Source organism: Panulirus ornatus, chromosome 13 (assembly GCF_036320965.1).
Source record: "Panulirus ornatus isolate Po-2019 chromosome 13, ASM3632096v1, whole genome shotgun sequence".
Taxonomy (NCBI): domain Eukaryota; kingdom Metazoa; phylum Arthropoda; class Malacostraca; order Decapoda; family Palinuridae; genus Panulirus; species Panulirus ornatus.
In genome coordinates this window covers 21,230,817-21,258,002 of record NC_092236.1, presented here as the reverse complement: position 1 = coordinate 21,258,002, position 27,186 = coordinate 21,230,817, and the positions used below count along the sequence as shown (strand labels likewise).

The 27,186-nt window shown below is 42.1% G+C and overlaps 1 protein-coding gene across 1 annotated transcript in view; it reads right to left on the bottom strand.

Annotated features, from left to right (window-relative positions):
- Nucleotides 1-10,179: 10,179 nt before the first annotated feature.
- The window catches only part of LOC139752801 (serine/threonine-protein phosphatase with EF-hands pef-1-like), a 240,078-nt gene continuing 223,071 nt past the window's right edge, over nucleotides 10,180-27,186 (bottom strand). Inside the window, exons 10-16 of the mRNA XM_071668718.1 lie at nucleotides 26,693-26,824; nucleotides 25,309-25,494; nucleotides 24,226-24,344; nucleotides 23,264-23,397; nucleotides 20,759-20,928; nucleotides 15,797-15,881; nucleotides 10,180-15,482 (exon numbers count right to left, since the gene is read on the bottom strand). Coding sequence (XP_071524819.1) covers nucleotides 15,208-15,482; nucleotides 15,797-15,881; nucleotides 20,759-20,928; nucleotides 23,264-23,397; nucleotides 24,226-24,344; nucleotides 25,309-25,494; nucleotides 26,693-26,824 — 1,101 coding nt within the window. The 3' untranslated portion in view covers nucleotides 10,180-15,207. The remainder of the gene's footprint in view (nucleotides 15,483-15,796; nucleotides 15,882-20,758; nucleotides 20,929-23,263; nucleotides 23,398-24,225; nucleotides 24,345-25,308; nucleotides 25,495-26,692; nucleotides 26,825-27,186) is intronic.

The window sequence follows — 27,186 nt, the reverse complement described above, 5'->3', positions numbered from 1 at the left end:
AGCAAATGGGAACTTCAGTGAAGGGCGCAAATGGGGAGGTGATAACAAGTAGTGGTGATGTGAGAAGGAGATGGAGTGAGTATTTTGAAGGTTTGTTGAATGTGTTTGATGATAGAGTGGCAGATATAGGGTGTTTTGGTCGAGGTGGTGTGCAAAGTGAGAGGGTTAGGGAAAATGATTTGGTAAACAGAGAAGAGGTAGTGAAAGCTTTGCGGAAGATGAAAGCCGGCAAGACAGCAGGTTTGGATGGTATTGCAGTGGAATCTATTAAAAAAGGGGGTGACTGTATTGTTGACTGGTTGGTAAGGTTATTTGATGTATGTATGACTCATGGTGAGGTGCCTGAGGATTGGCGGAATGCGTGCATAGTGCCACTGTACAAAGGCAAAGGGGATAAGAGTGAGTGCTCAAATTACAGAGGTATAAGTTTGTTGAGTATTCCTGGTAAATTATATGGGAGGTTGTTGATTGAGAGGGTGAAGGCATGTACAGAGCATCAGATTGGGGAAGAGCAGTGTGGTTTCAGAAGTGGTAGAGGATGTGTGGATCAGGTGTTTGCTTTGAAGAATGTATGTGAGAAATACTTAGAAAAGCAAATGGATATGTATGTAGCATTTATGGATCTGGAGAAGGCATATGATAGAGTTGATAGAGATGCTCTGTGGAAGGTATTAAGAATATATGGTGTGGGAGGAAAGTTGTTAGAAGCAGTGAAAAGTTTTTATCGAGGATGTAAGGCATGTGTACGTGTAGGAAGAGAGGAAAGTGATTGGTTCTCAGTGAATGTAGGTTTGCGGCAGGGGTGTGTGATGTCTCCATGGTTGTTTAATTTGTTTATGGATGGGGTTGTTAGGGAGGTAAATGCAAGAGTTTTGGAAAGAGGGGCAAGTATGAAGTCTGTTGGGGATGAGAGAGCTTGGGAAGTGAGTCAGTTGTTGTTCGCTGATGATACAGCGCTGGTGGCTGATTCATGTGAGAAACTGCAGAAGCTGGTGACTGAGTTTGGTAAAGTGTGTGGAAGAAGAAAGTTAAGAGTAAATGTGAATAAGAGCAAGGTTATTAGGTACAGTAGGGTTGAGGGTCAAGTCAATTGGGAGGTGAGTTTGAATGGAGAAAAACTGGAGGAAGTGAAGTGTTTTAGATATCTGGGAGTGGATCTGGCAGCGGATGGAACCATGGAAGCGGAAGTGATCATAGGGTGGGGGAGGGGGCGAAAATACTGGGAGCCTTGAAGAATGTGTGGAAGTCGAGAACATTATCTCGGAAAGCAAAAATGGGTATGTATGAAGGAATAGTGGTTCCAACAATGTTCTATGGTTGCGAGGCGTGGGCTATGGATAGAGTTGTGCGCAGGAGGATGGATGTGCTGGAAATGAGATGTTTGAGGACAATGTGTGGTGTGAGGTGGTTTGATCGAGTGAGTAACGTAAGGGTAAGAGAGATGTGTGGAAATAAAAAGAGCGTGGTTGAGAGAGCAGAAGAGGGTGTTTTGAAGTGGTTTGGGCACATGGAGAGGATGAGTGAGGAAAGATTGACCAAGAGGATATATGTGTCGGAGGTGGAGGGAACAAGGAGAAGAGGGAGACCAAATTGGAGGTGGAAAGATGGAGTGAAAAAGATTTTGAGTGATCGAGGCCTGAACATGCAGGAGGGTGAAAGGAGGGCAAGGAATAGAGTGAATTGGAGCGATGTGGTATACAGGGGTTGACGTGCTGTCAGTGGATTGAATCAAGGCATGTGAAGCGTCTGGGGTAAGCCATGGAAAGCTGTGTAGGTATGTGTATTTGCGTGTGTGGACGTATGTATATACATGTGTATGGGGGTGGGTTGGGCCATTTCTTTCGTCTGTTTCCTTGCGCTACCTCGCAAACGCGGGAGACAGCGACAAAGTATAAAAAAAAAAAAAAAAATATATATATATATATATATATATATATATATATATATATATATATATATATATATATATATATATATATATATATATATAATGTAGGTTTGCTGCAGGGGTGTGTGATGTCTCCATGGTTGTTTAATTTGTTTATGGATGGGGTTGTTAGGGAGGTGAATGCAAGAGTTTTGGAAAGAGGGGCAAGTATGAAGTCTGTTGTGGATGAGAGAGCTTGGGAAGTGAGTCAGTTGTTGTTCGCTGATGATACAGCGCTGGTGGCTGATTCATGTGAGAAACTGCAGAAGCTGGTGTATGTTTGAAGGAATAGTGGTTCCAACAATGTTGTATGGCTGCGAGGCGTGGGCTATGGATAGAGTTGTGCGCAGGAGGGTGGATGTGCTGGAAATGGAGTTTTTGAAGTGTCTGAAGGTCGTCGATTTTGGAGGGTTTATGTAATTTTAAAGGTTTCTTTATTCAGCTTTTCCCGACACGTCATCACTTATATATATTGATAATGAAGGAATCATCAGGTACACATGAACTATGAGGACTTTTGTGGATAATAGTGCATTAGACCTCGAGAGTCAGTTAGCATGTTTTTATCCCTCCCTCCAACTAGAGTCGAAACCCATTAGAAGAACAAGAAAGTTCTCTTTTGTTTACGTGTCATTGGGTGGCTACATAATAAAGTTTGTTACTAAACATCTGTTAGAGAGGACGCCCTATGTGCTCAAGGATACGTTCCCCTTGCCCAAATCTCTCAATAAAAAGCAGCAAAAGTTTATCAAGCGTTTCCGGCATGTTTTATGGGGGGCAGGAGGCACAGAGCGGAACCCTACCAGAGAACTTACAAAATTCTTACCATCATTTGAGGGAATTTCTTTTTTTTTTCTTTTCTCGTGTTGCTTTTTGGGGTGAGTTTACTGTGCATCCCTGTGAGCGGTAGCGCAAAAAAGATTAGAGAGGTCGCAGAGGGTCTTTGTCAGACCCCAGTGGGTTGATACTCATAAATAATTGTGACACAGTTGGTTCATTACATAAACTAACATTCTTTCACATAGTAACTTTACCGACTAATAGCAAAAAGTGGATACGGTGTCAGACTTTCAAGTATCTTGTTATTAGCAATAAGTGTTGTACCATTTCTTGCAGGGTTGAATTGCGTAGATGGGTGGACGATGCGATGAGAAATATCATAATTAGCTGTTTGAAAGAACGGGGAATTTAAAGAAATAAAAGATTAATGTTTGCTAGCTTTCTCCTGGGAGTACGAGAATGTAAATATTGTAAGGAAAAGGAAGAAAGGTATGAGAATAATAGATCCTCCAACTCAGGCAAGATGCTTCATTATTAACCAATGAAGTATTGATCCGGTCTAGAACCTACACAAAGAAAGTGAAGCTCCCGTACGTAATAGAAGAGCAGCCCCAGTATTCTTCCTTTTGTAGATTTAGACGATCGTTTTGTGTAATATCGTCATTTTCAAATATTCATGATTTACCTAACTAACCGTTCTTCTGCATTCATTTCCAATTTTCTTTATGATGTTCTTTTAGAAGATATTTTCATATTTTGAGTTGTGATGATGAAATGAAAAATCACAAAGCACATCCATATGTTTGAGTTCGAAGTATGAAGAACGAAATACAAAATCAGCACGAAAGAACGTACACTGGCTTTCATCTGTTCATGTTTGTTGACACATATCTCGTTCTACATACTGGACGCATCACTGTTATAATAACGTTAAGACATCAGTGTAAACCCAATGTACTTTATGTATTTTGTGTGATAAAGAAGATAAACAGCTTAGTTGAAATTTTTAACGTCAGTTTATTGATGAACTTTGTCCTATGCCTCACGTAAGAGACGTACAGCTAACCTTGGGTATGTATTACCTAACACGCGATGTCTTATCTCATGTGTGTTGTAACACATAAAACATTCAGCAACATATCTGTATTATAGGAAGATATTTTCATCTGAAATTCATTACAATCTAACAGTCACGACAGGTAGATGATGCCCCACTGAGTGGGAAACTTCGTATGTCTTCCCCAAACTGAAGTCACCATGCCCACAACACGGTATGGTGCGATTAATTTTCATTACCTCGATCACTAGCTTAATACGTGAAACTGAGCTTCGACAGAGGCTGTGAGTTCCACTAATCCTTAGCAGTTTGGTGATATGAAGACCTCCTGTTTAACCCAGTGTCTCGTTAGCTTCCTAGTCTTCATCTGTCACAACCTGGATAGACACAAAATATTAGTGGCTCCATCCTACGTCCATTGACTTCACCAAAGCTTTCGACTCAGTCAGCCATAACACACCAGTCAACAAGACCTTTAACAGTAAATGCGGAGAAGTATCGCTTCACAGCTTGCAGATTTCCTCAGGTACCGTCAGGTCATACATTTTCCGAAGGCGTCCTTGAGTGTCTTCCTGTCCTCTTAATAGTGGCCAGTTCGGGCACCTTCTCGATGTACGTCCACGACTTTACAACAAGCTCCTCCGACTACGTAACCCGACAACAATCTCTCCCGACTACGTAACCCGACAACAATCTCTCCCGACTACGTAACCTTCCAAAACAACTTTAACAGCCTCCAGAGCTGGACCTCTGCCAACCGCGTCATCAACCACACCAAGACCGTAGTCATGCAAATCAGCCTCACTTCCAACCCTTCTTCCCCCACATTCTCTCACCAGGTCCGAGCTCTCTCTCTCTCTCTCTCTCTCTCTCTCTCTCTCTCTCTCTCTCTCTCTCTCTCTCTCTCTCTCTCTCTCTCTCTCTCTCAGGTTCTTCAGTTCACCAAGCTTAGAAACAGTTTAGAGAGATGAATTAAGCACTTCGTCAAATCCTCCAGATAACGTCTTTACCTTTTTTGTGAGCCCAAAACACTTGAACTCCCTTCACCTGAAAACTCAAAAACATCTGCAAAACATCAATTCCTCCCCAGATTTGCCTTAAACTTCCTCGCCTAGTCTTCCTCCCTATTCACCAGGCCACAGGGGTAACTAGAAGAGGTACAGAAGGGGGCATACAGACTCATCCCTAATCCCTGTTTTGTCACCTCTCAGGAGGCTGTAAACACACTGGTCCTCACACTTCTCTTCAGCCATTACTGGGATCTCCTCCGGCATCGGGATTCAGCGACGGCACCACAGCGGTGCTTGTGTCACGTGACACAGGTTGTGACAAGAACGTAATTCAAGCGGCGGGGTCCGGCCCCCATGATAGTTGACCAGGTTCTGCACGGAGGGTCAGTCTGAGTGAGGCCAAGATCCTCGCTCACGGCAAACCTGTCAGTGGAACACAAGCATAATGACCGAGTGCGAGCTGCCTCTGCCGCTCATGCAACTTTTCCTTGCACGTGGAAAACTGCGGGTCACCCACCCGCTTTGTCTGTGGGCCATCCTCCGCTCATACAGGAGGCACAGCCACTATAACTGAATCACTAAATAACGCTAGTACAGTATAACTGTATGCAGAAATCTAAGGCGTGAAGACGAATGAGATCGACTTAGCTGGTTGATATTTGAAGACTCTTAACAGATGAGAGACAGTGTTGTTGGCAAACTGTTTATAATGCATGGCCTGGATCAAGCAGGCTTCGTGAATTCTGAGAAAAGCAACAGTATCAAATTACGGCATTTATACAATATCCTCGGCTTTTGGGAAGCAGACCTTGTAAAATCCACTATTTGGAGTTTCCACGATAGAGAACTGATTATGATTCTGCGGAGCACGCTTATATTATTGCAGCGTCGAATTGTTTCGTTTTGAAATTTTAGAGAAGGAAGCAAATGAGACATACAAAGATACACAGGCTGACATTGTTTTACACAATTGAACTCGACCAGTTATTGTATCTCCATTCAGAGATACTGCAAAGGTCCGAATGAAGAGAAAAATTACACAATGCATAAAATTGAACAATTATTAAAGAGAGGAGAGGAAAGACAGTGAGTTGGAGGATGTGGAACTGAATTCTCTGTCTAAGGAAAAAGAAACAGCTTAGGCGGTACGACAGAACCCTTAGGGACACCAGTGTTGATAGAATAAGAGGATGTTGGTTCATCAGTAGCTGCTGCAATGAGTTAACTGGAATGAAAACTCTACATTCAAAGCCAAAGAGGCGGAAATACCAAAGGAGGTTTGGTAACCATAAACGATTGCTACACCTAATCCAGAGTAAAAGTACAAGAGAATAAGGTACAGAGAAGAGCGGGTGAATCATATGGAGAGTTAGCCATAGATTGACGGCTCTGTAATTCCACCTCTTGACACAATGAACATACTTGGTATTACTGTAACATCTACTATTCTTGGAAATCCACATTCCAGGAATAACTAAGTCTGCCTCTAAGAGACTGGATGCCCTGTTTAGATGTCGAAACATCTTCTCTTACGAACAATTGCTCAGTTTATACAAGGTATTGATTCGTCCTTGTATGAAGTACTGCTCTCACATTTGGGATGGTTCTAGCTCTGCATTCTTACTTGACAGTCGAAAGCGTCCCGTTTTATAAACTGTCCCAGGCTAATTTTCAAACTTGACCCCGTACCCCGACACCGTAATGTTAGTTCACTTTCCCTCTTTTATAGGTAGTATTTTGATCTTTGCTCCCGAGAGCTGGCTGCTTGTGTGCCTCCACCACTAGGAGACCGCGCAACACTCGGCAAGCTGCCGTTTTGATTCCTGCTTCTTTCCCTACACGAGGCTTTGGAACTCTGCCTTATGTCTTTCCCAGTAAGTATGCTCTGACACATTTCAAAAGATAGGTATTTCAAACTCAAAAACTCGTAAATATTTTTCCTTGTCTTTTCCTTTTCTGTTTCATAATTCTCTATATATTTTAGTTAAGGCCCGGATGTGGACTATTGCCGTGACTGGAGCCTTCAACATAAAAAAAAAAGATCGATCAGGTCAAAGTACAGAGGAAGGAAAATCTAATTATAGGCGTAACTTGGGGAATAAGGTAATAGGAGACCTGTTGGTCCATAACGAGGTTATTTACTTAAAAGTTTCTTACCTGTTTCTGAGAAGCTTATTTCTTTTTTATCTACTTACCGTTCATGATTTCTTCTAAGTGATTTTCTTATCATTTATGAATGTTTGAACTGCCTTTACGTGTTGGCGTAACTCGTTCCAGTATTCGATCACTCTGTTAGAGAGTTAACTTTTCCCTACTTCTGAGTTGGGTCTTTTCCCTGCGGTTTTTATGCCCTTATATCTGGTTACCTGATGATCTTGCAGTTGAGACATCTTCCGTACTGATTTTTGCCAATTTTCTTCAAAAACGTAAAAACCAACATATGACTGCCTCTTAGTCTTTTTCTAAGAAAGAAAAACAAGTTCTCTGTGACCCTCCTCGCATTGCTGGTTTCATAACCCTGTTAGCTCAATTCTGATTTTTTCTCAAACTTACCTTCGCCTTTCTAGTAATCCAAAGTACGAAATACAATGCACATTCTAGGTGTGGACTTAGCTAATGCATTGTATAAAGTGCACACTCTGTCTGGACTTGTGTGTGTGACAATTTTGGCTGTCATTACATGTGTTATTACTCGCGTTTCAGCATTGTTCTGCTTCTCTCAGGTCGTTACTATAAGGACCCTGAGACCCTTCTCTTCAGCCACTGGTGGCAGGGATTTCCCAAGCTCTTGTAATCCTACGTGTATTACTGATGTGTGTTACTTAGAATTTCTCCACAACAAATTTCACTCGTCATATCTCTGACCACTGGCAAAATTTGTCAAGATCATTTTGTAAGGGTTTACATTTGTCTTTGAGTGTGGCCTTCCATTCTGATTCGTCATGCTCTCTGGATTTTAGAAGTTATTGATAAGGATTTCTGATCTCGAACTTATTTTTCTCAGACCTGATTATCAAGAGATACTTTGACAACCTTCATTTCTCAATTTTCTGTAAATCACCTTTCTCAAGTTTGAGTACTATCCATTTTCTTTTTCAAGATATTCCCAGTCTATCGTCAAAGTCGATGATGTTAAAGCGTCACTACATAGCAGCGTTTAGCTTGATCTATTTGCAAATCTAGGATTTGGTCAAGGGTTGGGTGGGGGAGGAATTTCATCCTGCCATTTACGTAGAATTAAACGAAGCTCAAAACTCGGTATTCCCTGAAGTATTTTCCGTTTTCATCTGGTTTATATATGTTTATTCTAAATACAAATCTATACATGATATATCAAATGAGATTCATCGAATTCTTAAGTATCTTTGACTGAAAAAAGAACTAACATTTGTGAGATATACACATGCCTACCTCCGTCCGACCAACCTTTCAGTGAAAAGATTGTGTTACTCCAGAAAAGTTGTATAGGCTGTATTGGACGATCATCTTTGATCACTGACCCAATGAAATCTGGAAGCAGGCCTAAACCAGAGGAGACAGGGGTGAGAAGAGAGAATTCCAGTTCAATTAGATCCAAGCGCTGTACATGTAACCTCCTCATTTAGAAGATTGACCGTGTCACTGTGGACAGTGGTAGTTGCTGAAAACAAACGAAGCAAAAACACTGCCTTACCTTGTGTCGAAAGGGATGTATATGAGGAATGAATTGTCAGAGCCTGAAAATGTTGGGATTGTCATAACTGACAACTTAATTATTTTTTCTTCGTTTTAGACTTTATTAAATAACCTCAGATACAAATACTGAAGCACGAGAATCATCGTAAAAGACCAGGAGGTACAAAATAACATTCAGAAGTGTATAGATATAATTTGATTTCTACCATATAAAATCACGTTACTGCAATCTCCTCCGGAAAAAAAAGTTTAAACTGGACCGATACAGCTGTTTATGTACATACTCCGATCATACTGAAACAGGGAATGGTTGGAAGAATCTTTGTCAGATAAACTTCAAACCTGCTGATTGGAGATCTTAAGAAACAACTGGATGCTCAGCAGACAGTAGATTGATCAGTTAATTTTGCAATATTTACAGGACAGCATAATTTCTTTACAACCTTAACGACCTGTTTGATCAATAAGAGACTCAGAATAGCTCAGTAGACTAACATGTATAAGAACAGAGACAAATCCATGATTTCTGCCACGGTGCTGCTCCTCACAACCAGACCAAACTGCTTCACCTGGTAAACGGCTCTACCGTTCCGTCGTCTCATTTCTGGGTCACTGATGTTATGAAATTCTGATATGACAAAATATCGTGTGCATGCAACAGCAGCAGCAACGCACGTGAACTCCTAAATATGAGTAGGTTTCTGGTAGGAATGTCGGACACGACAAAATGTCGTGTGCAGACAACCACAGTGACACACGGGAACTCCGTAATATGTGTCATATGTTTATTGTGAACACACATGATATCAGGATTCTACTGAGGGGTCAGGGGAGCACTTACAGTTTCTTGTATAGTAAAACCAGGACGCGATCTGGTGTTCAATGCAAGTTTTGCCGATATCATGGCGAGTCATTGTATGGGCACTTTATGTTCCGTCACTCGTTCATCGGACCACAAGTAGGTTATTTCGAGCGTAATCTCAATCTCAATGACTTTGTCGAAAACCTAAAGGCTTTAATTTGTAGTTTTTAGAGTATGTCCCTTTTTTTGTTCAGTGAATTGGAGAAGATTTGTTAGAGAGGTTTGTCCTACAAAAGCAAGGCTTTAACTTTTAATCTAAATTAATATAGGATGTAATTCAAGTTGTACTGTATATTCAAAGGCCTGTACTTTTAATATTCGGGATTTCAGCTTGGTCGCTGTCATAAACGTATCACTAACTCTCGCGATTTTGACGATTCTTAATAATGAAAAACCTTTATAATGAGGTGTAGTTAATTGAGTATGTTAAGCTCTTTTCCTTAAACCACAGTGAAGTGTGGTGACAAGAATTCCAATCTATACATGTAAGATTTTTTTAACCTTGTCTGAGATTTTTTGAATTCTTTTAACGTTAGGACTTACATGATATGGGCCAATAGTCGTAAGCCCTGGTGACACTACTTCAAAGACTTAGAGAAAAGTGATAGTCACTCCTTCTAAAGACCTTAGAATACTTAACGACTGGACCCAATACCTGAAGACATAGTATTACGTGCTGGCTCGTCCGTGTGCCATATCTAATCGTGGTGATAAGTATTTAGTGTGTCTGATATACCCAGGTCAAATTTACCTCTGATCAGTGTTACCTAATTCTATCATAGCATATCTAGTTCCACATGTAATATATATATATATATATATATATATATATATATATATATATATATATATATATATATATATATATATATATATATATATATCATTCTTTTTCTTTTCCATTCATCTACATGTACCACCGTTCATCTGTCATATTGTAACATATGGTACGTTGTCACTTCCTCACAGAGTGAATACTTCGTTCAGTATAACAGCGACTGTGGACGTGTAACCGAAGAAGGCTCGGCAGCTAAGGAAGACTTAGAACATGAAACAGGTCCAGAAACTTTACAGATATCCACCATCTGCTGGCGAATAATACAACTATATCATAAAATGTAAGTAGATTAAAATGTACTCAAGACGATTCCTTCTAAGTTATTATGGTGCCTGGATGAAAAGAGTTTGGTGCGTTCAGATATATGGGTGGGTAGGTAATACACACCAGGTATTTACATGCTTAGGTGTACTTGACTTGGGGTGAAGGAGAGAGCGCCCAAGTAGGAGCGAGAGCCCCTGCCGTGGCCTGGGAGATTGGGAGGGCTGTAGTCCTCTTTATGTACAGACTTACACATCTTGATAGACTCATTCGTCCAGCCAAGTTCTTTGACGTCATATGAGATACAGTATTTGCATATAAAATGTCGTCATCCTTACGCAAAACTAATGGATATCTTTGCCGTAGGTAGACATTAATACTCCAGCTTTCGCAAGCCTTTCAGAGACCTAGATCATCTCCCGCAATTGAATTCAAAATTATATCAGAAGTAGTAGTAACTGGATTACATGTAACTAAAAGTATCTATGCCTCTGATTGTAATTAGCATCGTAGGATTTCACAGCACCACCACACAGTGTCGACCTTCGAACCCGACCCCGAGGAACCATCGTCTATATAGAGTATCACAAGTTTAAAACGCGTTTAAAGCTTTGATATGATATTCAAAGTTGTCGTGCATAGATTTTTACCATAGTGACGAATATGGCACGGGCCAAACATGCCCCAGTGAATGAGATGATACTTGTTGAATAGGGAAAGAGCAGCAACAACGCGTCGTACAGAATGAGATGGTTGAGAACCGGTGATGTCAGAGGAATTAATGAGACAAGGCATTTGATTCCACTCTAGCTAATAGAGAGGTGGACGAAAAACCAGTGTCATATACTAGGGCGAATATAAGATCCCTCTAGGAATGAAACAGCTTATGGACTCCCGTGGTGAAGTGACTAGCGTTCCTGACCGTGACGCATTCATGGGCAGCCTAGGGTCGAGCGCATAGGTTCGAATCCTAATTACGGCAGTCGGTCCATAATCAACCCAGCTATTCATCCACCCCTAGGGGTTGGTCGGTAAAATGGGTACCTGGCACAGGTTAGGATATATATATATATATATATATATATATATATATATATATATATATATATATATATTCAGCGTTAACGGGATGGCTTTGAATAGGGTCTCAGCTGCCTGTTCTGTCTCAGCTAGCATAAAGGAAAAAATAATTACGGCATGCACAACATTCCGAGCTTATGGGAAGCAGACTTTTTGATGTTGATTATGTGGGGTTTCAGGGCGAGAGCGGAGGATATGTTTATGCCAATGCTCATGTACGTGATTAAAGAGTTGAATGTGGTGTTTTGAAATTAAACAGAGGGAAGTTAGTGGCTCTGAGAAAGAAATATGAAAAGAAATTGAGTTTTAGCACTGTAAAGTTTTGTTAGGTTACAATTTCCCCATCTGAGAAGCTTCACGTGTCTGAGTTGAGATGGGAAGCATGTACAGTGTGAGAGAAAACACGAGTTTCAGAAGGAGGAAGGGAATGGAAAGACAGATGAAATGTGGATCATCAGCATAAGAGTGATTACGATTCAGTGTTGAAAAGAAATTGATTATGGAGAAATGAAAGAGCGTAGGTGATCGTACGGAAGCACTGTTGATATGAACAGTCGACGGAACAACCAGAAGGAAAGTTATGCATTATGGAACAAAGAGGAACAGAAAAAGTAAAGGATGGATGTTTGGACAGCAAAGACTTGAGCCAAACCCTGTCAGTTGCTTTGGAGATATTCAACAAAATCGCTAAGAGAGAAGGGGACCAGAGATCAGTCAATTGCAGAGCTCACCAAAGGACCTCGCACCATAAGCCATATGTGATCAAAATTAGGGGAATGAGATACTAAGTGCTTGAGAAAATGAGAGTTTGTTAGAGATTCAAAGACTAGAGATAGTAGAAGTGAGAGCAATACGGCAGTAGCTGGAAGGGTTAGGTCAGTCTTTCTTATGGGTGGGCTGCACCGAAACACGCTTCCAGAAAGATAGAAAAATTGAGGTTTTTAGACAAGGATGAAACAGGCGAGCGAGAATCAGAGCTCGTTCAGAGGCAAATTCCCTTACAACTCGAGGAGTGCATTATCAGGGCCATACGCTTTGCATGAGCTGAATTAGAAGAAAATATGTTGCAAAATGGTTGGTTTTATCTGTTAAAGATTTAGTAATAGGAAGATCGGTTTGGAAGAGAGAAGAAAGGGGTGGATTATGAAAGTTATTAGATATAATATTAGTTAAGGACCAGAAAGTCTTGTCAGAAGAAAAGAAAGAAAATTAAAAAAAAAACAGGGATGTGATAATCTTTACAAGGAACAACTTTGCCATGATATCAAGCAGAAATGAGAGCAAAGTAATACTCGGAGAAGTAGAAGAGCATCCTTGCCGAGATAACCTCTGCTATACGTTCAGCACAGCATAAGCCATTCTGGCCAGTATATTAGGTATATTCATTGTTCTGTATTTGCTAAATAAAGTGGATTGCTCCAGTCAGGACCTGAATATATCAAGTAGAAGTCTTGAATTAAAAATGTATATAAGACTAAAACAACTAGACAAAAGATAGCAAAAATGATAGATACGAGGTAGCTGTGGTAGCCAGACCTGTACATTCCACGCACTCTGTCCCAGGTTATCGTATGATGGTGTTTACCGAGAAGAGAAGAGAATGTTCTTGGTACTCGGCCAAATCCTACTCAACGCTCTTAGCAATGGCAGGAAAGGAAAGCAGGCAGTAGACCTACCTCAAAGAGAGGGATGATGGAAAGGCGGTTGTTGTCATCGGGTATTGCATTTTGCCTTGCTCTTTCAAGCAAAAGACAATTCTCAAACTTGCAATGGGTACAGTATTTCATTGATTGAGATACCGTTTATATTTTGCACACTGTGGTGCTATATAATTACCGATATGAGTATTGAAAAGAGGAACAAGTGTTTAATGTTATTCGGTATTAATCATATTTGTCCAGTCAAATGTTTGATGGTTATTATATACCTCTGTATGATCGAAAGTACATCACTAGAGCAAACTGCTGCCTGTAGTGGATGTGTGTGCAGTGACGTATATCAGCAGTGCAGTGGCAGATCAACACAAGGGATTCATGGGATGAATACTTTTGGATTAAGGTTTAGCTCTAACAGAAAATAAGACGTGATCACTGAGGTCACTTGGCATATAATGATATTTAGGAAGTGGTCACATCAGCGCCGACTGTACACTTCTTGCGTTCTCTGTGGTCGTTCAGCAGTGAACGTTGAGTATCGCAAGGCCTCCGAGAAACAGATAGAGAAGATCGAAGACTGTAACGACTTCAGAACTACTCAGACGGTTGATAAGTATTGTGTGTGTGTGTGTGTGTGTGTGTGTGTGTGTGTGTGTCGAGGGAGAAGCAGTGCTCTTCCCTGGCGGCGGATGAGAATTTTCAATCTATTGGGCGCAATGCTACTCTACGAGACTGGTGAGGCTTGGAGGATGATAGGGGTAACCCTGGAAGATGTTGGGCTTCTGCGGTCATAGAGACGTTCGGTTTTACTCTCGTCTGCCAATTTTGTTCTAAGATCATGCTGGGAATGGAAGGAGGGGAGAACAGAGACCAAGGGGCTGTGTTACGCTCGTAAAGATAATCTCTTTATAGGACAGAAGAGAGAGAGAGAGAGAGAGAGAGAGAGAGAGAGAGAGAGAGAGAGAGAGAGAGAGAGAGAGAGAGAGAGATGTCCATTTTCCATCTCCTTAAGGCTAACCGGTTTGAGTCTAACTTAGAAATTAGAGATAAAATATCTTTAGCTCATAGAAATTCAATATGCCGACCTTTTGCTAAGCACAGAGGATCACAGAAAGTAATTGTTTACCTTTAACCCAGGCCGTCACGATTAACATACTCGGAGCGGCTCTGAAATGAGATTCTTGTATAATTAGATTTTTCATTAGATGGTCGGTGACGTTAAAGACTGACACTGGTTGGATGCTATTCGGTAGGACGGCCCCATAATCTTACGATATAGGTCGTGATTCCCCTCATTCACTGTCAAAGAAGCGTTCGTCAACTATCCAGTATCTGGAAATGATACTTCCAGAAGAAAGTCTTCGGTCTTGATATAAAAAAAAAAAGTGATACTGATAAATGATATCTCATATTAAGGCCAAACATTTAGATTTCATGATGCTGTGTATACAATGCATTCATTTACTTTGATTACTAAGGGATTTACTTGTACACTGCAAAGAGGCTCATCTCAAGACCGTGTCCCTGCGATATGTCCCAAAAAGAAACATTATTTCCTCTACAGTTGACGTACCAGTTAGTTTTCAGTTACATCATTCCAAGCACGAGAGCTACCCAGTAACATAAGGTTCGAAACTACCTTACCCTCTCATGAAATCCAAAAATATATGTATGAATATGAAAATATCTGAAAAGAAAAATTATGGGACTAACCATAAGGCCATTACCTCTTAGTTCTTAGCTCAGCAGGTTGAACATATGGTCCCATCACCTCTATCATTCCTGACTGAAAGTAATATCACTGTATTTACCGGGGATGGTCAGGTCAAGGCCAGCGGTGCTAGTGAAGACGACTGACTGAATCCAAAGTCTTAAGTACGTACATACTCAACTTTAACTTGTAAAGTTGTCTTACACGAAGGAGAGTGAGACGCGGAAGGCTAACCAGCCTATCAGCTTTTCATGTTTTGTAGTGGGCAAGGATGACTTTAGCAATACAAAGCTGCAGCTTAGATGGCTTAGGTTACTGCAGCTTATGGTTAGAATTCTCGCATTTGGTGTTTTATCTCGTAATGTGTAAGTTAGTATCGCCGTTCTGGTCCCTGTCAGCTTCGTCTTCCTCTTCGTCGTCGTCTTCTTCGTCGTCGTCCACTGCGCTCTTCTTACTCGATTCCACGATGCGGAAACACTCCAGGAATTCGTTGAAGTCGATGTACCCGTCTTTGTTGATGTCGATTGATCGCGCCAGGTCGGTGATATCATCCTTGGGGATGGGCACGTCGATGTGTCGGCTCAGCAGCTCACACGCCTCGCTAAACTCCTCCATGCTGATGTAACCTGTGGCGAGCAAGACTACCGGTGTAATTCTATGCCATAGTGATGATAGCTTTGCCTCATGAGTTTCTGCGGGGATCTAGAGGCTTCCCGCTTGACTGTAGACGTTATGAATGGTATGGCAAGCCAGCAGGGACATGCTAGTGTGACACATTTGGACATGACAGTGACTAAAGACTACTATGAATGGTACAAATATTGGATCAAAAAAGAAAAATACCCATATTCTTGCAATGACATTTCGCAAATCATCGGGTCTTGATTACATTTGCTATATAAGGGAATGAGAAAAGAACGTGTGCAGAGGAGGTTCATACCTGAGTTATCCTTGTCGATGAGTCTGAAGATGGTCTCCAGGCTGCTCTTGTGCCGGTACAGGGCCTCCACCACAGTGGGTCCTCCCTGTTGGTGCAGTAAGTGGTTGATGAGGCTTCCACACCAGCACAGGGGATAGCAGTCTAACACTATTATGAATGAGGATAGCCAGGACAGGCAAGAGGTGCCTGAGTCCTGTTATAATGTTGTTAAGGTCTGCGATGTATTTCCGGAGTGTCTCAAGTCGTAATTGAATTATGTCGTAATATTTCTCATGTATCATACTTTGTATCTTCTTACACGTCTGTATGTATTCATCTATAGTTATCAGTCTATCTACCTACCTGTCTGTGTGTATCATTACTGTTAGGCAACATCAAGATTCTTTGTATGAGGCTCCTGCAGCTTCAAGGCTGTGGCAGAACCGGTAGCAGAGAAATGACGGACTCCTTTGGAGTAAAACGATTCTTGGCAAGATTTTTTTTTGCGTACTATGACTTCAATATAACATATCAAAAAGTGACTTTTCACCCGCTGTGTAACCTTAAGCAGGCGAGTACGGTAACATCACCTATGTGTGTGTGTGTGTGTGTGTGTGTGTGTGTGTGTGTGTGTTTATCTTTCATACTTGTTCGCTGTTTCCCGTGTCAGTCAGGTAGCACCAGGTACAGACGAAGAGCGGCCTCATTTGCTCACATCCACTCTCTAGCCGTCATATACAGTATTTCGAAACCACAGCCCCTTATCCACAGCTGAGCCCCATAGGCCTTTCCATGGCTTACCTTGACTGCTTCATATACCGTGGCTCAGCCCAGTGACAGCAAGACGCCACCTGTATTACAACATCGCCTCACGCATTCCTGCATCCTAATGTCCAAAGCACATTTCACTCCATCCTTTTACCTAGTCCTTGGTCGTTACCTTCCCTTTGTCCCCTCTACATCCGACATGTAAGTCCTCTCTTTCAACACCTCTTTACTCATCCTTTCAATATGCCCAAACCAATTTAACACATCTTCTTAGCTCCCTCAAGCAAACCTCTCTTTCATTCTATCACTTCCTACTCAACAGACCCTCGTCTCACCACATACTGTCCTCTAGCACTTCATTTTTAACACATGTACCCTTTTCCGCACCTTTTTATTCATGGTGAACACCTCACATCCATACAACACAGCTGGGACTGCTATACCAGTAAACACATCCATTTTTGCCCTCACGGACAGTAACCTATCTTTCGAAATACTCAGTGCTGCAAGGGTCTAAACCCTTTCGCCCAACCTCTAGCTTACTTTAGCTTGCGTGGTTCCATCTGCTGCCATATTCACTCACAGGGAATTAAAACTCTCCATTTCCTCCAGGTTCATTCCATTCAGCCTCACACTCCAACCAACCATCTCTCCCCCCCCTGCTGAACTTTATAACCTTACTTTTATTTACATCAGCTCTCAACTTTCTCCTTTCACACCCTCTCTCAAACTCAAACACCAGCTTCTGCCATCAGAGCCGTGTTATCAGCAAGCAGCAACTAAATCACTTCTCACCCTATCCCCAACAGACTGCAAACCTTTCCCTCTTTCCGAGACTCTCGCATTTACATCCCTCACCACCCCATCCATAAACAAATCAAACAACCATGGTAACACCACACAACTTTGCCGCAGACCCTCCATCACCTGGGACCACACACGCTTTACACCCTTCATAAAAACTGCTTACTGTCTCCAGTAGCTTTCCTCCTACACCACATATCGGTATCACCCTCCACACAACATCTTTATCAGTCCTATTATGCCCTTTCTCCAGTTCCAAAAATGCCACATCCAGTCGTTTTCTTTGTCCTAACATACATTCTTGAAAACAAATACTTGATCCACACATATTTTACGACTCCTGAAACCACACTCTTCCTGCCCAGCTTGATTTCTCCCATACAACTTATCAGGTACAATCAACGAACTTATACGCCTGCAAATCGAACATCATTGTCGTCCGCCTTGCCTTTACACAGTAACATTATATAGGCATTCTGCCACTCTTCAGGCACCTCAGCTTGAGCTACACACGCTGAAAACCCTGACAAACGAGGGAACAACACTGCCATCCCTCACCCCGCCCAACCCCCACCCACACCCTTGAAAATATCAACTGCATTCCCAGGTGTACAGAGTGCACTCACGTCAGAGTACTATCACTCGAAGGAATCCATCATTTCCTTACTGCTGGAAGTAACGCAGTCTTGGAGTTGTAGATAATATGAGTGTGTGTGTGTGTGTGTGTGTGTGTGTTGTTGTGTGTGTGTGTGCACAGCAACGCAATAAACGTTATCTTTACAAATGCCATGGCATTGATATCAGATAATACAGAGGGCAATGATAAACGGATCACAGTATTATATGAATGATCGCAGCATCCATGGAGCAAGTCAAAGTGTGTGAACATAGTACAGCAGTCGGTCGGAAGAGCTCATTGAGCGACGTGAATATTCGCTACATCAAGAGACGGAAGAATGATCAGTGACATGAGTGTGAACACTGGAGTGAGATCTTCAGACGTGATAACTTAAAAGCAAGAACGAAATAAGCTATTTAATGGGATGATATGTCAAATAATCAATGGGTTAACACCAAACAAAAAGGAGAAAGGAAAAAAGTAGGCAATGAGTGAGGAAAGAAAAGAAGAGCTTAATGAGAAAATAGATAACGCTGATGGGAAAATAATGAGATCCCATGGGAGGAAACAGAAAATGTGTGTGAGTGTCGCTGTATTTTCTGGCACATGGAAAAGAAGATAGAGATCAGATCCTTTAAAGTGAGAGAACCCGAATATAATATTTTGAAAAAATGCAGAATGTTGACTGAACTATACATACTAATTCCAGCTCATAATACAAGAAGAAATTAAATGAAGTATTTAAGCATCATGACATTGCAGTCGAGGACACTGAATTATCATAAGATGTATATAAGCCGAGCAGTATATCAGCTCAGAGAGAATTCTGCTTCAGGTTGGAGTCCCGGGCATCATCTTAAAAAGACAAGAATGATAATAGCGAAACCAGTGATGTTACTAACGAGGCAATGATTGGACGAGAGCAAAACCGTTGGCCATTTACGAAATGGTGCACGTAACACCAGATCCAAAAAGGAAGGATGTAAGCGAACACTTAGAAGAAGAATAGCCCGTTCGGTTTGACCAATATAGGCCGGTCAGTTTGACCTCACACATGATAAACGTCTCCGAAAGAGTAAAAACAGGACAAATGCTGATCATGTATACAAATGAAGGCAAACGTGGATTTTTCTAAGGAGTGGAAAATCCGTAAACCCAATCACCACCTCATTATCAGAGCTTATGAACAAGGAACGAGAATGAACACTGCTCGATTCTGCTATAGCATTTGATGAATTAAACAAAAAATTAGGTCTACTAGAGACTATAGGAAAACAAAGCATTAAGGGTATGATAGGAAGATGGATGTAAGAGTTCTTAAAGAAAGACTCAAAGAAGCAGCAAATAGAACCATATCTGGCGAAGATTCATCTATCCAGGATGCCTCAAGGATCGGTGTTAGCATCAGGTCTATTTATGATGATGAAATCAGACCTGCCGGGGAAGCAAAGAAAGGAAAATAGTACTTTGCTAATGATACTTGAGTAAGCGAAACAAGAAAAAAAATAGATGCAAAAGGATTACAGTCTACAAATGGGGAAGAAGTAAATCTTATGGGATTTAACGTAAGCAAATTTGAGCAGATGAGTCATGGGACCAATTGACAGTACATTGATAACACCACATATAAGTCCAAGAAGGAGAGACAGGATGTGACACAGCGCAAAAGATATAGAGGTAATCGTGCGGAGGATAATAAACTAGTTTTCAAAGACCATTTTAAGAGGATATGCTCCATCATGGCAAGTAATGAGTGGTATGATAATGAGAACTTTCAATGCAAGACACAAAAAGTATTGACGAAAATGGTGTATGGATACATAAGTAATAAAGTTGAATACTGTGGTGTCGTATGGTTACTAAACAAATGTATGGAGAGAATATACAGTGAAAGAATTCAGTACTTCCTGGCATTAATGCGGGAACTGCAGTCTAGTGTGTTTGTGTGTGTGTGTGTGTGTGTGTGTGTGTGTGTGTGTGTGTGTGTGTAATTGCTATGATAAAGGTGGAGATATTTGTATCTACCACCTGTGGAACCGTCGATAATGAAACCGTCAAAAAGTGTAGAGACCCTTTCTCTTTACCTCTTGTAACAGCTTGTCACCTCATTTAACTACTACATCACTTCAAGTAACTACTACGTCACTTCATGTAACTATCATGTCATTTCGCCTGAATACCCTACGTAATGACTACATATGTTACCTTTCGTACCTACTGTGTTACCTCTGTGTTACAACTACGTTAACCTTCGTCACTGCCTCGTATAGCTTATTACGTCACCTCCCGTAACATATGGATCGTCACTAGCAACACACACACACACACACACACACACACACACACACACACACACACTGGTCCATACCCTTTAACTTCACGTTTGTGTTAAAAATTCTCAAGACACTGAATGGATATTAACGTCCTTAATGAGCTGCTGGGAGCAAGGCTGGAGGGTGGGGAAGCATTCATGTCACTAGCGTCTACGCTGAGCGCCTTAGCCACAGGCTGTTATCTTCTTGCAGCATAGACATGAAGCTAAACTAACCAGGTCACCTTCATGATGTAGCTTAAATACACACAAAACCGCTGGAAAAAACTAGCATATTGTTCACAAGGTCAAATAATAAGTTTGGATGTTCTATGGGATTAGAATTCAACCCATAGGCTATGGGAAGCGATTACCCATCTGCAGTTCCAAATATAAAGACTACATCATCGTAACCTCCAATTTAAGGACCCACACGACAGTTCAAGACGACATTGATGACCACAACCACACTCTAACTCGCCTTAATGTTCAGGTCGCTTTTGAAGTCATCGTCGCTGAAGGTGCTCTGGTAGTCGACCTGGCCCGTGGTGGGGTGAAGGGTCACCAGCTTATCCTTCAGTACACGCCAGGGAAGGTTCAGGTGGCTCTCCCGCTCCATCACCTCCACCCAGTCTCCAACGCTGATATATCCTGCGGGAGGAGTAGAAAATGTCACATGCTATTTCATAGAAAAGACTGAGAAAATATTTATTCAGCGCCTCAGGTGCACACCTTGTTTTGCCTCATTAACGCCAGACTTCCCTGCTTTGATTAACATTCTTTTGTTAAAAGGCAACAAAAATCCAGGGCTATGCCTTTCATGATTCAGGACTTAGCCTTTCATCAGAAATTTCCAGGTAGCGCAAACTTATCAAATACCGGGAATTTTGGTGTCCTTGTCTTTAGAGTCAGAATATTGACTTTTTTTTTTTTTATTATACTTTGTCGCTGTCTCCCGCGTTTGCGAGGTAGCGCAAGGAAACAGACGAAAGAAATGCCCACCCCCCCCCCCCCATACACATGTATATACATACGTCCACACACACAAATATACATACCTACACAGCTTTCCATGGTTTACCCCAGACGCTTCACATGCCTTGATTCAATCCACTGACAGCACGTCAACCCCAGGTATACCACATCGCTCCAATTCACTCTATTCCTTGCCCTCCTTTCACCCTCCTGCATGTTCAGGCCCCGATCACACAAAATCTTTTTCACTCCATCTTTCCACCTCCAATTTGGTCTCCCTCTTCTCCTCGTTCCCTCCACCTCCGACACATATATCCTCTTGGTCAATCTTTCCTCACTCATTCTCTCCATGTGCCCAAACCACTTCAAAACACCCTCTTCTGCTCTCTCAACCACGCTCTTTTTATTTCCACACATCTCTCTTACCCTTACGTTACTCACTCGATCAAACCACCTCACACCACACATTGTCCTCAAACATCTCATTTCCAGCACATCCATCCTCCTGCGCACAACTCTATCCATAGCCCACGCCTCGCAACCATACAACATTGTTGGAACCACTATTCCTTCAAACATACCCATTTTTGCTTTCCGAGATAATGTTCTCGACTTCCATACATTCTTCAAGGCCCCCAGAATTTTCGCCCCCTCCCCCACCCTATGATCCACTTCCGCTTCCATGGTTCCATCCGTTTATTTGTATCTTCTCTGTTGGAGGCTCCAGTCACGGACAAAAGTCTACACTGCGGCCGAGCCTTCATTGAAATATGGAGAGGATTATTATGAAAAGGAAAAAGAAGAGACGAGAAAATATCTATGATCACTGGAGGAAGTGAAACACCTGTCTTTTAAGATATGCAAAGTCAAAGTTATTGAGAGCTCCGAAGCTTGGAAAAGCAGGGGAAGAAACAGTTGTCAAAGCGGCCCACCCTTGAGTTGCCAACGGCCGCATAGTAATCTTGCGATGCAACAGCGTGCCGAGTATCGCGTGGCCTAGCTTGTGGTGGGGAACACAAGCAGCCAACTCTCGGGATTATAAACCATATGTTCAGAAGATAAGAAATTTCGACATGTAAACAGGACTCCCAGTTTCTTAGAGGCAGACTTAGCTATTTCTTTAATGTTAATTGAGTTTAAAGATGGAATTACAAAACCATCAAAGGAGAGACGAGAGTTGTGAGGAGTTTTCAATAGAGAGATTGTTAGAAACTGGGTCTTGCAGGCATTAGATTTAATATCTCACTCAGATGTCCTGTCCAAATCTGAGTTCGTTGAGGAAGTTGTGTCGAGACTAGAAGCCGATCGTGCGAGAGAAGGAGCAGAATTGAAGGATGTGGAGGAACGCAGAATTGATTCATCAGCGTATGAGTGCGCTTGGTTATTTGTGGAGGAGAGGAAGTCGTTGATGAAGGGGAGAAAAGTGTTGGGGACAGGACAGAACCTTGAAGAACACCGCTGTTGATGGAATAAGAGGGAGAAGCTGATCCATCAGTAACCACGAAAATAGATCGACTAGAGAGGAAGCTAGAACAATGAGAGAACAATGTAAGGGTGGGAAGCCAGAAAATGGTAGCTTAGAGATAAGTCTCCTGTGCAACACCCTGTCAAGAGCTTTGGATATGTCAAGGACAGTTACACATGGACTCCCCACAATCTTTCGGGAATGATGACCAGACATGAGGAGGATAGAATAGAATATCACCAGTGGATCTCGCCTTATAGAAGCCATACTGGTGATTAGTGAGAAGACTGTGAGATTTCATGATGTCTAAGGCTATGGGACTTAAGGAGGGATTCAAAGACTTTAGGAAGAGGTAAATATCAAAGGGACAGGAGTCCTAAGATGTAACTTCCTTTGCCTTGTCTTACCACTGAAGATCTCAGAAAGCCTAAATCTTGATTGAATTTATCGTTAACTTTCAACAACATGACTGACTGGATCCTTTACCTGACCGGCCTCGTCCTTATCCTTCTAATGGGAGCTACCAAGAACCATCTAGAGACCTACCTGTCTTGTCCTTATCCTTGCACTGGAAGGCTCCCAAAAGCCTGGACCTGGAGGCGATGATCTGCCCTCGAAGCTCCCTGAAGGCTGACGTCTCCATCCTCCCCACACGCTCTCGGATGGTCAGCTTCCGTGATCTGTCGGCAAATCTCTGGTCAGGAACCAGGAGTCCATGTCATAAAGGGCTGAGTACGAAGTGATGAAAGACTGAGGACACTGTCATAGAGAAGATATATGAGGTGATAATGAAGGGAAGAGGATAATATCATGAAAATTGAATGAGAGGTCGTGAAGAACGGTGGGCCAAGTCGCACAGGGAAACGAGTTATGAAAGATGGAAGACGATCATGAAAAAGTGAAGCACAACGTCGTGAGTATGATCATGAAGGATGTAAAGTAGGGTCATAGAATATGTTTCGACGATATCATCATGAACTGTTGCGTCACAGTGGTGAAGAGCGTCAAGCTGTGCAGAGTTCTCCCTTGTTACCACACCACAGTGCTTCCACATACATTCTGTGCTTAGTGTCCTGCAGAAGAAGGAAAATAGCTCAGAACTGGTAGAAATGTTTGATAAACTCGGTGAAGGTTCAATGTCTAACGAGACAAGACAAACAAAAAGATACCGACAGACAGTAATACAGTTACCTGACCCTGAGTATGCTGACTCATAAAGAATTGCTTATCTTATCTGATCATGTGGAATCAGCGCAACATGATCTGTCCAGTGTAACTTACAAGTGGAATATTGACTGGGTGTTCGAAGGAGTGGGATGGAAAACTTAACAATGCCGTGAAAGGGGGTCTAACTTAAATGATTTCTTGGAAGGCATGTTTGCTTTCTCACACACATAGCTCAACCTAACCACCAAACATAAACGTAAATTTGGCCTCCTAACTTTACCGTCACAGTATTTCAAAGATCCCTGACCTTTTGGAGGGTGGATGGGGAGCGAACGACTCACTTCATATCTGCGGTGTACTGGACGAAGTGGGGCTCAAGGTTTGGCCCCTGGAGCTTGACGTAGGCGCCTCGGTTGCTGCCGGCCTCGTAGTAGTTGGACGCTGAGAAGATCGTCAGACACTGAGGAAGAAATACAATGCTTCACGTCTCCGGTATCGCATTACAGTGTATATCAATGAGCTTTATATGTCATTATAAGGTTAAGTCATTGCTTTGATATGTATTGTTCAGCTACTTGGGTGATCAGGGTAAAAACTATAATCATGTTGTAAGTAAACTGCAATGTATGTGGTAGATATTCGATCTTTAATATCAGTAAACTATTTGCCATCCAGCATAGGTAAATTCAGTCCTGGGATTACTGACCTGTGTATTTCTGTGATAAACTGTTGTGGGTTTTACTGAGACTAACTGTTCATATAACGAACGGTGGGTAAACGCAGAATTTGCAAAGTGTTAACTAATGTAGATGTTATGTATTTGGACTCTGTATTGGAGGAAATGCGATGGGTACTGCGTTGGGTAACTGATGGATGGAGATTGTAATGGTCAGACTGTTGTTTGATGTGTTGTAGATGCTGAATGAATGAGTTGTGTATACAAAAATTACCTTAGATTTTGTGATGATAATTTCTGTAAGGCGTGGGACATCGACTAGTTGCTGTTGTGTTATTGTTTATTTGCCATATTCTGTAGTCATTGATTCACTGTAGGTATTATAAAGGGTAAAACACTTTTTATGGGGTAAACTTCTAAGGATAGAGTAATGAATAGGTTAGTGTGGGCTTCAAAGAAGGTTACTACAGATATTTTTGACATGGGTAAACTCCCAGTGATGTTGTGAGTATCCATTCTAAATGGCTTTAAGAGGTAGATGAGGGTGTTATGTTCGGTAAACTATTAAAAGTTGTAATGAATAAACCATTGAGGGCTTTTTGGTGAGCTTACTGTTTATCACGATGATGTAAACTGTTGCATATTGTGTTGCACGTAAAGTGCTAACTGTGTTGTGCTTAGTCTACTGAAGGGGTTGTGTATTAGAAACAGTACTAGATATATGGTTATGAGCAAACTCCTGACTGACCATGTTGTTGTGGGTAAATTCGTAGCCCTCCGGTTTACATTCGTGGGAGCGGATGAGGAGAGAGAGGCCATGTTTCTTGTGGAAGTCACGGGTGATGTCCGGACCGAAGTAGCTGCCGCCGCCCCTGAAGGAGTTGGGTCGACATCCCTGGTGGGTCTGGGGGTCACTCCACAGCAGGTCTAGCACCTGATGGAAGGAGGAAGGAGGATGGAGGTTACGCGATCTTTTGTAGCTTTCAAGTCATTTTAGGGTAGTAGTGTTTTCTCCATTCCAGGTCCAGTACTTACGAAGGAGAAAGAACGTAATTCCCCAAGACAGTGGATGTGAAAGTGTGAAGCAACAAAGACATGGCACTCAGGTGATTAACAGCGTTGATACGCACATGTGATGGGGTTGTTGATAGAGCACTTAGGGAAGGGAGACGTAAATAGACTTAATTGACCTCCTGATGTAAAATGTGGAACACGTTAAAGACGGTGTTTTCTGACCTGCATGTGAGAAGTATGAGATAATGATTACGATACGCTATATGCGTAAAAGGATATTTCTTAGTAACCTTTACATTGTTTACCAAGTGTAGAACTGTACTCTATAAGAGATGGGCACGACAAGTTGAACACAGTTAATAACTTATGTATGACTTTTGCAGAGTTGAAACTTTAACCTGTAAGAAGACAGGTGGATATGTGACCATGATCGTAAGATGTGTTAAGTATACGGCAAAAAGTAACAGTTTACAAGCATAGCGTACTTGAGTAAGTAGTCCTGTTGATTTATCAAACGTTGATACCTTCACAGTGGGTTATGGCAGTGACTACAGGAATCATTTTTCATATCGTTGGAGTAGACGTACTGACGGGCTGTCTGCATCAGAGAGCGCCAGTGAGCCAGTGCTGACCCATTATCACTGGCATATCTGGCGTTAAAGAGACTGTACTCAATTGTTTGCTTCCACTCGTAGATACAAGTGAAGGCTCTGTACTGCTCTGCTTCCGTTTTTCAACTGTTGACGAAAGCTATACCGTCCTGAGGAGGATCTGTGGACTGACCTGCTTCCACTGTCAAGTAGCGGGGAAGGCCTGCACTGACATGCTTCTACTGGCAGAAGGCGGGAAAGACTTTGTACTGACCTGCTACCACTGGTAGGTGGCGGGGAAGACCTGTACTGACCTCCTTACACTGGTAGGTGACGGAGCTTGGGGGAGGGGGGGGGTCTTAGAACAACATACTTCTATGGTGGTGGTGACATGATAGTGGCATGTGACGGAAGGTAAAAGTGAGCTATAAAGACATGCTACCACTGATTGGTGATGGAGGCGAAGGAGCGCCGGAAAGACTAGCTACCACTGATTAGTGATATCGGTAGGTGGCCGACCGTACTGACCTGCTTCCACTCATAGGTGGCGGTGAAGATACGGACCTCCCTGCAGGCCTCTGGCTCGTCTGTGGCGTCATCCTCTGTACCATCGGCATCGTCAGACAGTCTGGCCGTCGGAGTCCTCAGCACGCTGGTGTACTGCACGAAGCATAACAGAAACATGTACTAAAGAAACACATTCAACATGCACACATAATGTTTACTTGCGAGTTAGTACCACTGGGGTATTTGGCTTGTTTGCCGTCGACCGAACAAAACCCTTATGAATATTTAGATGGTCCAGGTAAATGGTGTTCTTATACCGTAATTATTAAGGATATCGTCATGAAATCTTGACAAGGACGTAACATGTTATTCTTTTTCTCTTTTCTTACTTTCGTCAGTTTTCCGGGTAAAAGTCTTCGTTGAATATCATTATTGGGGGAAAATCTTAAATATTCTTTTCGGATATCCCCGACATTACTCTTAAATAACGCGAACTTAAAGTCTTGATTCTGCTA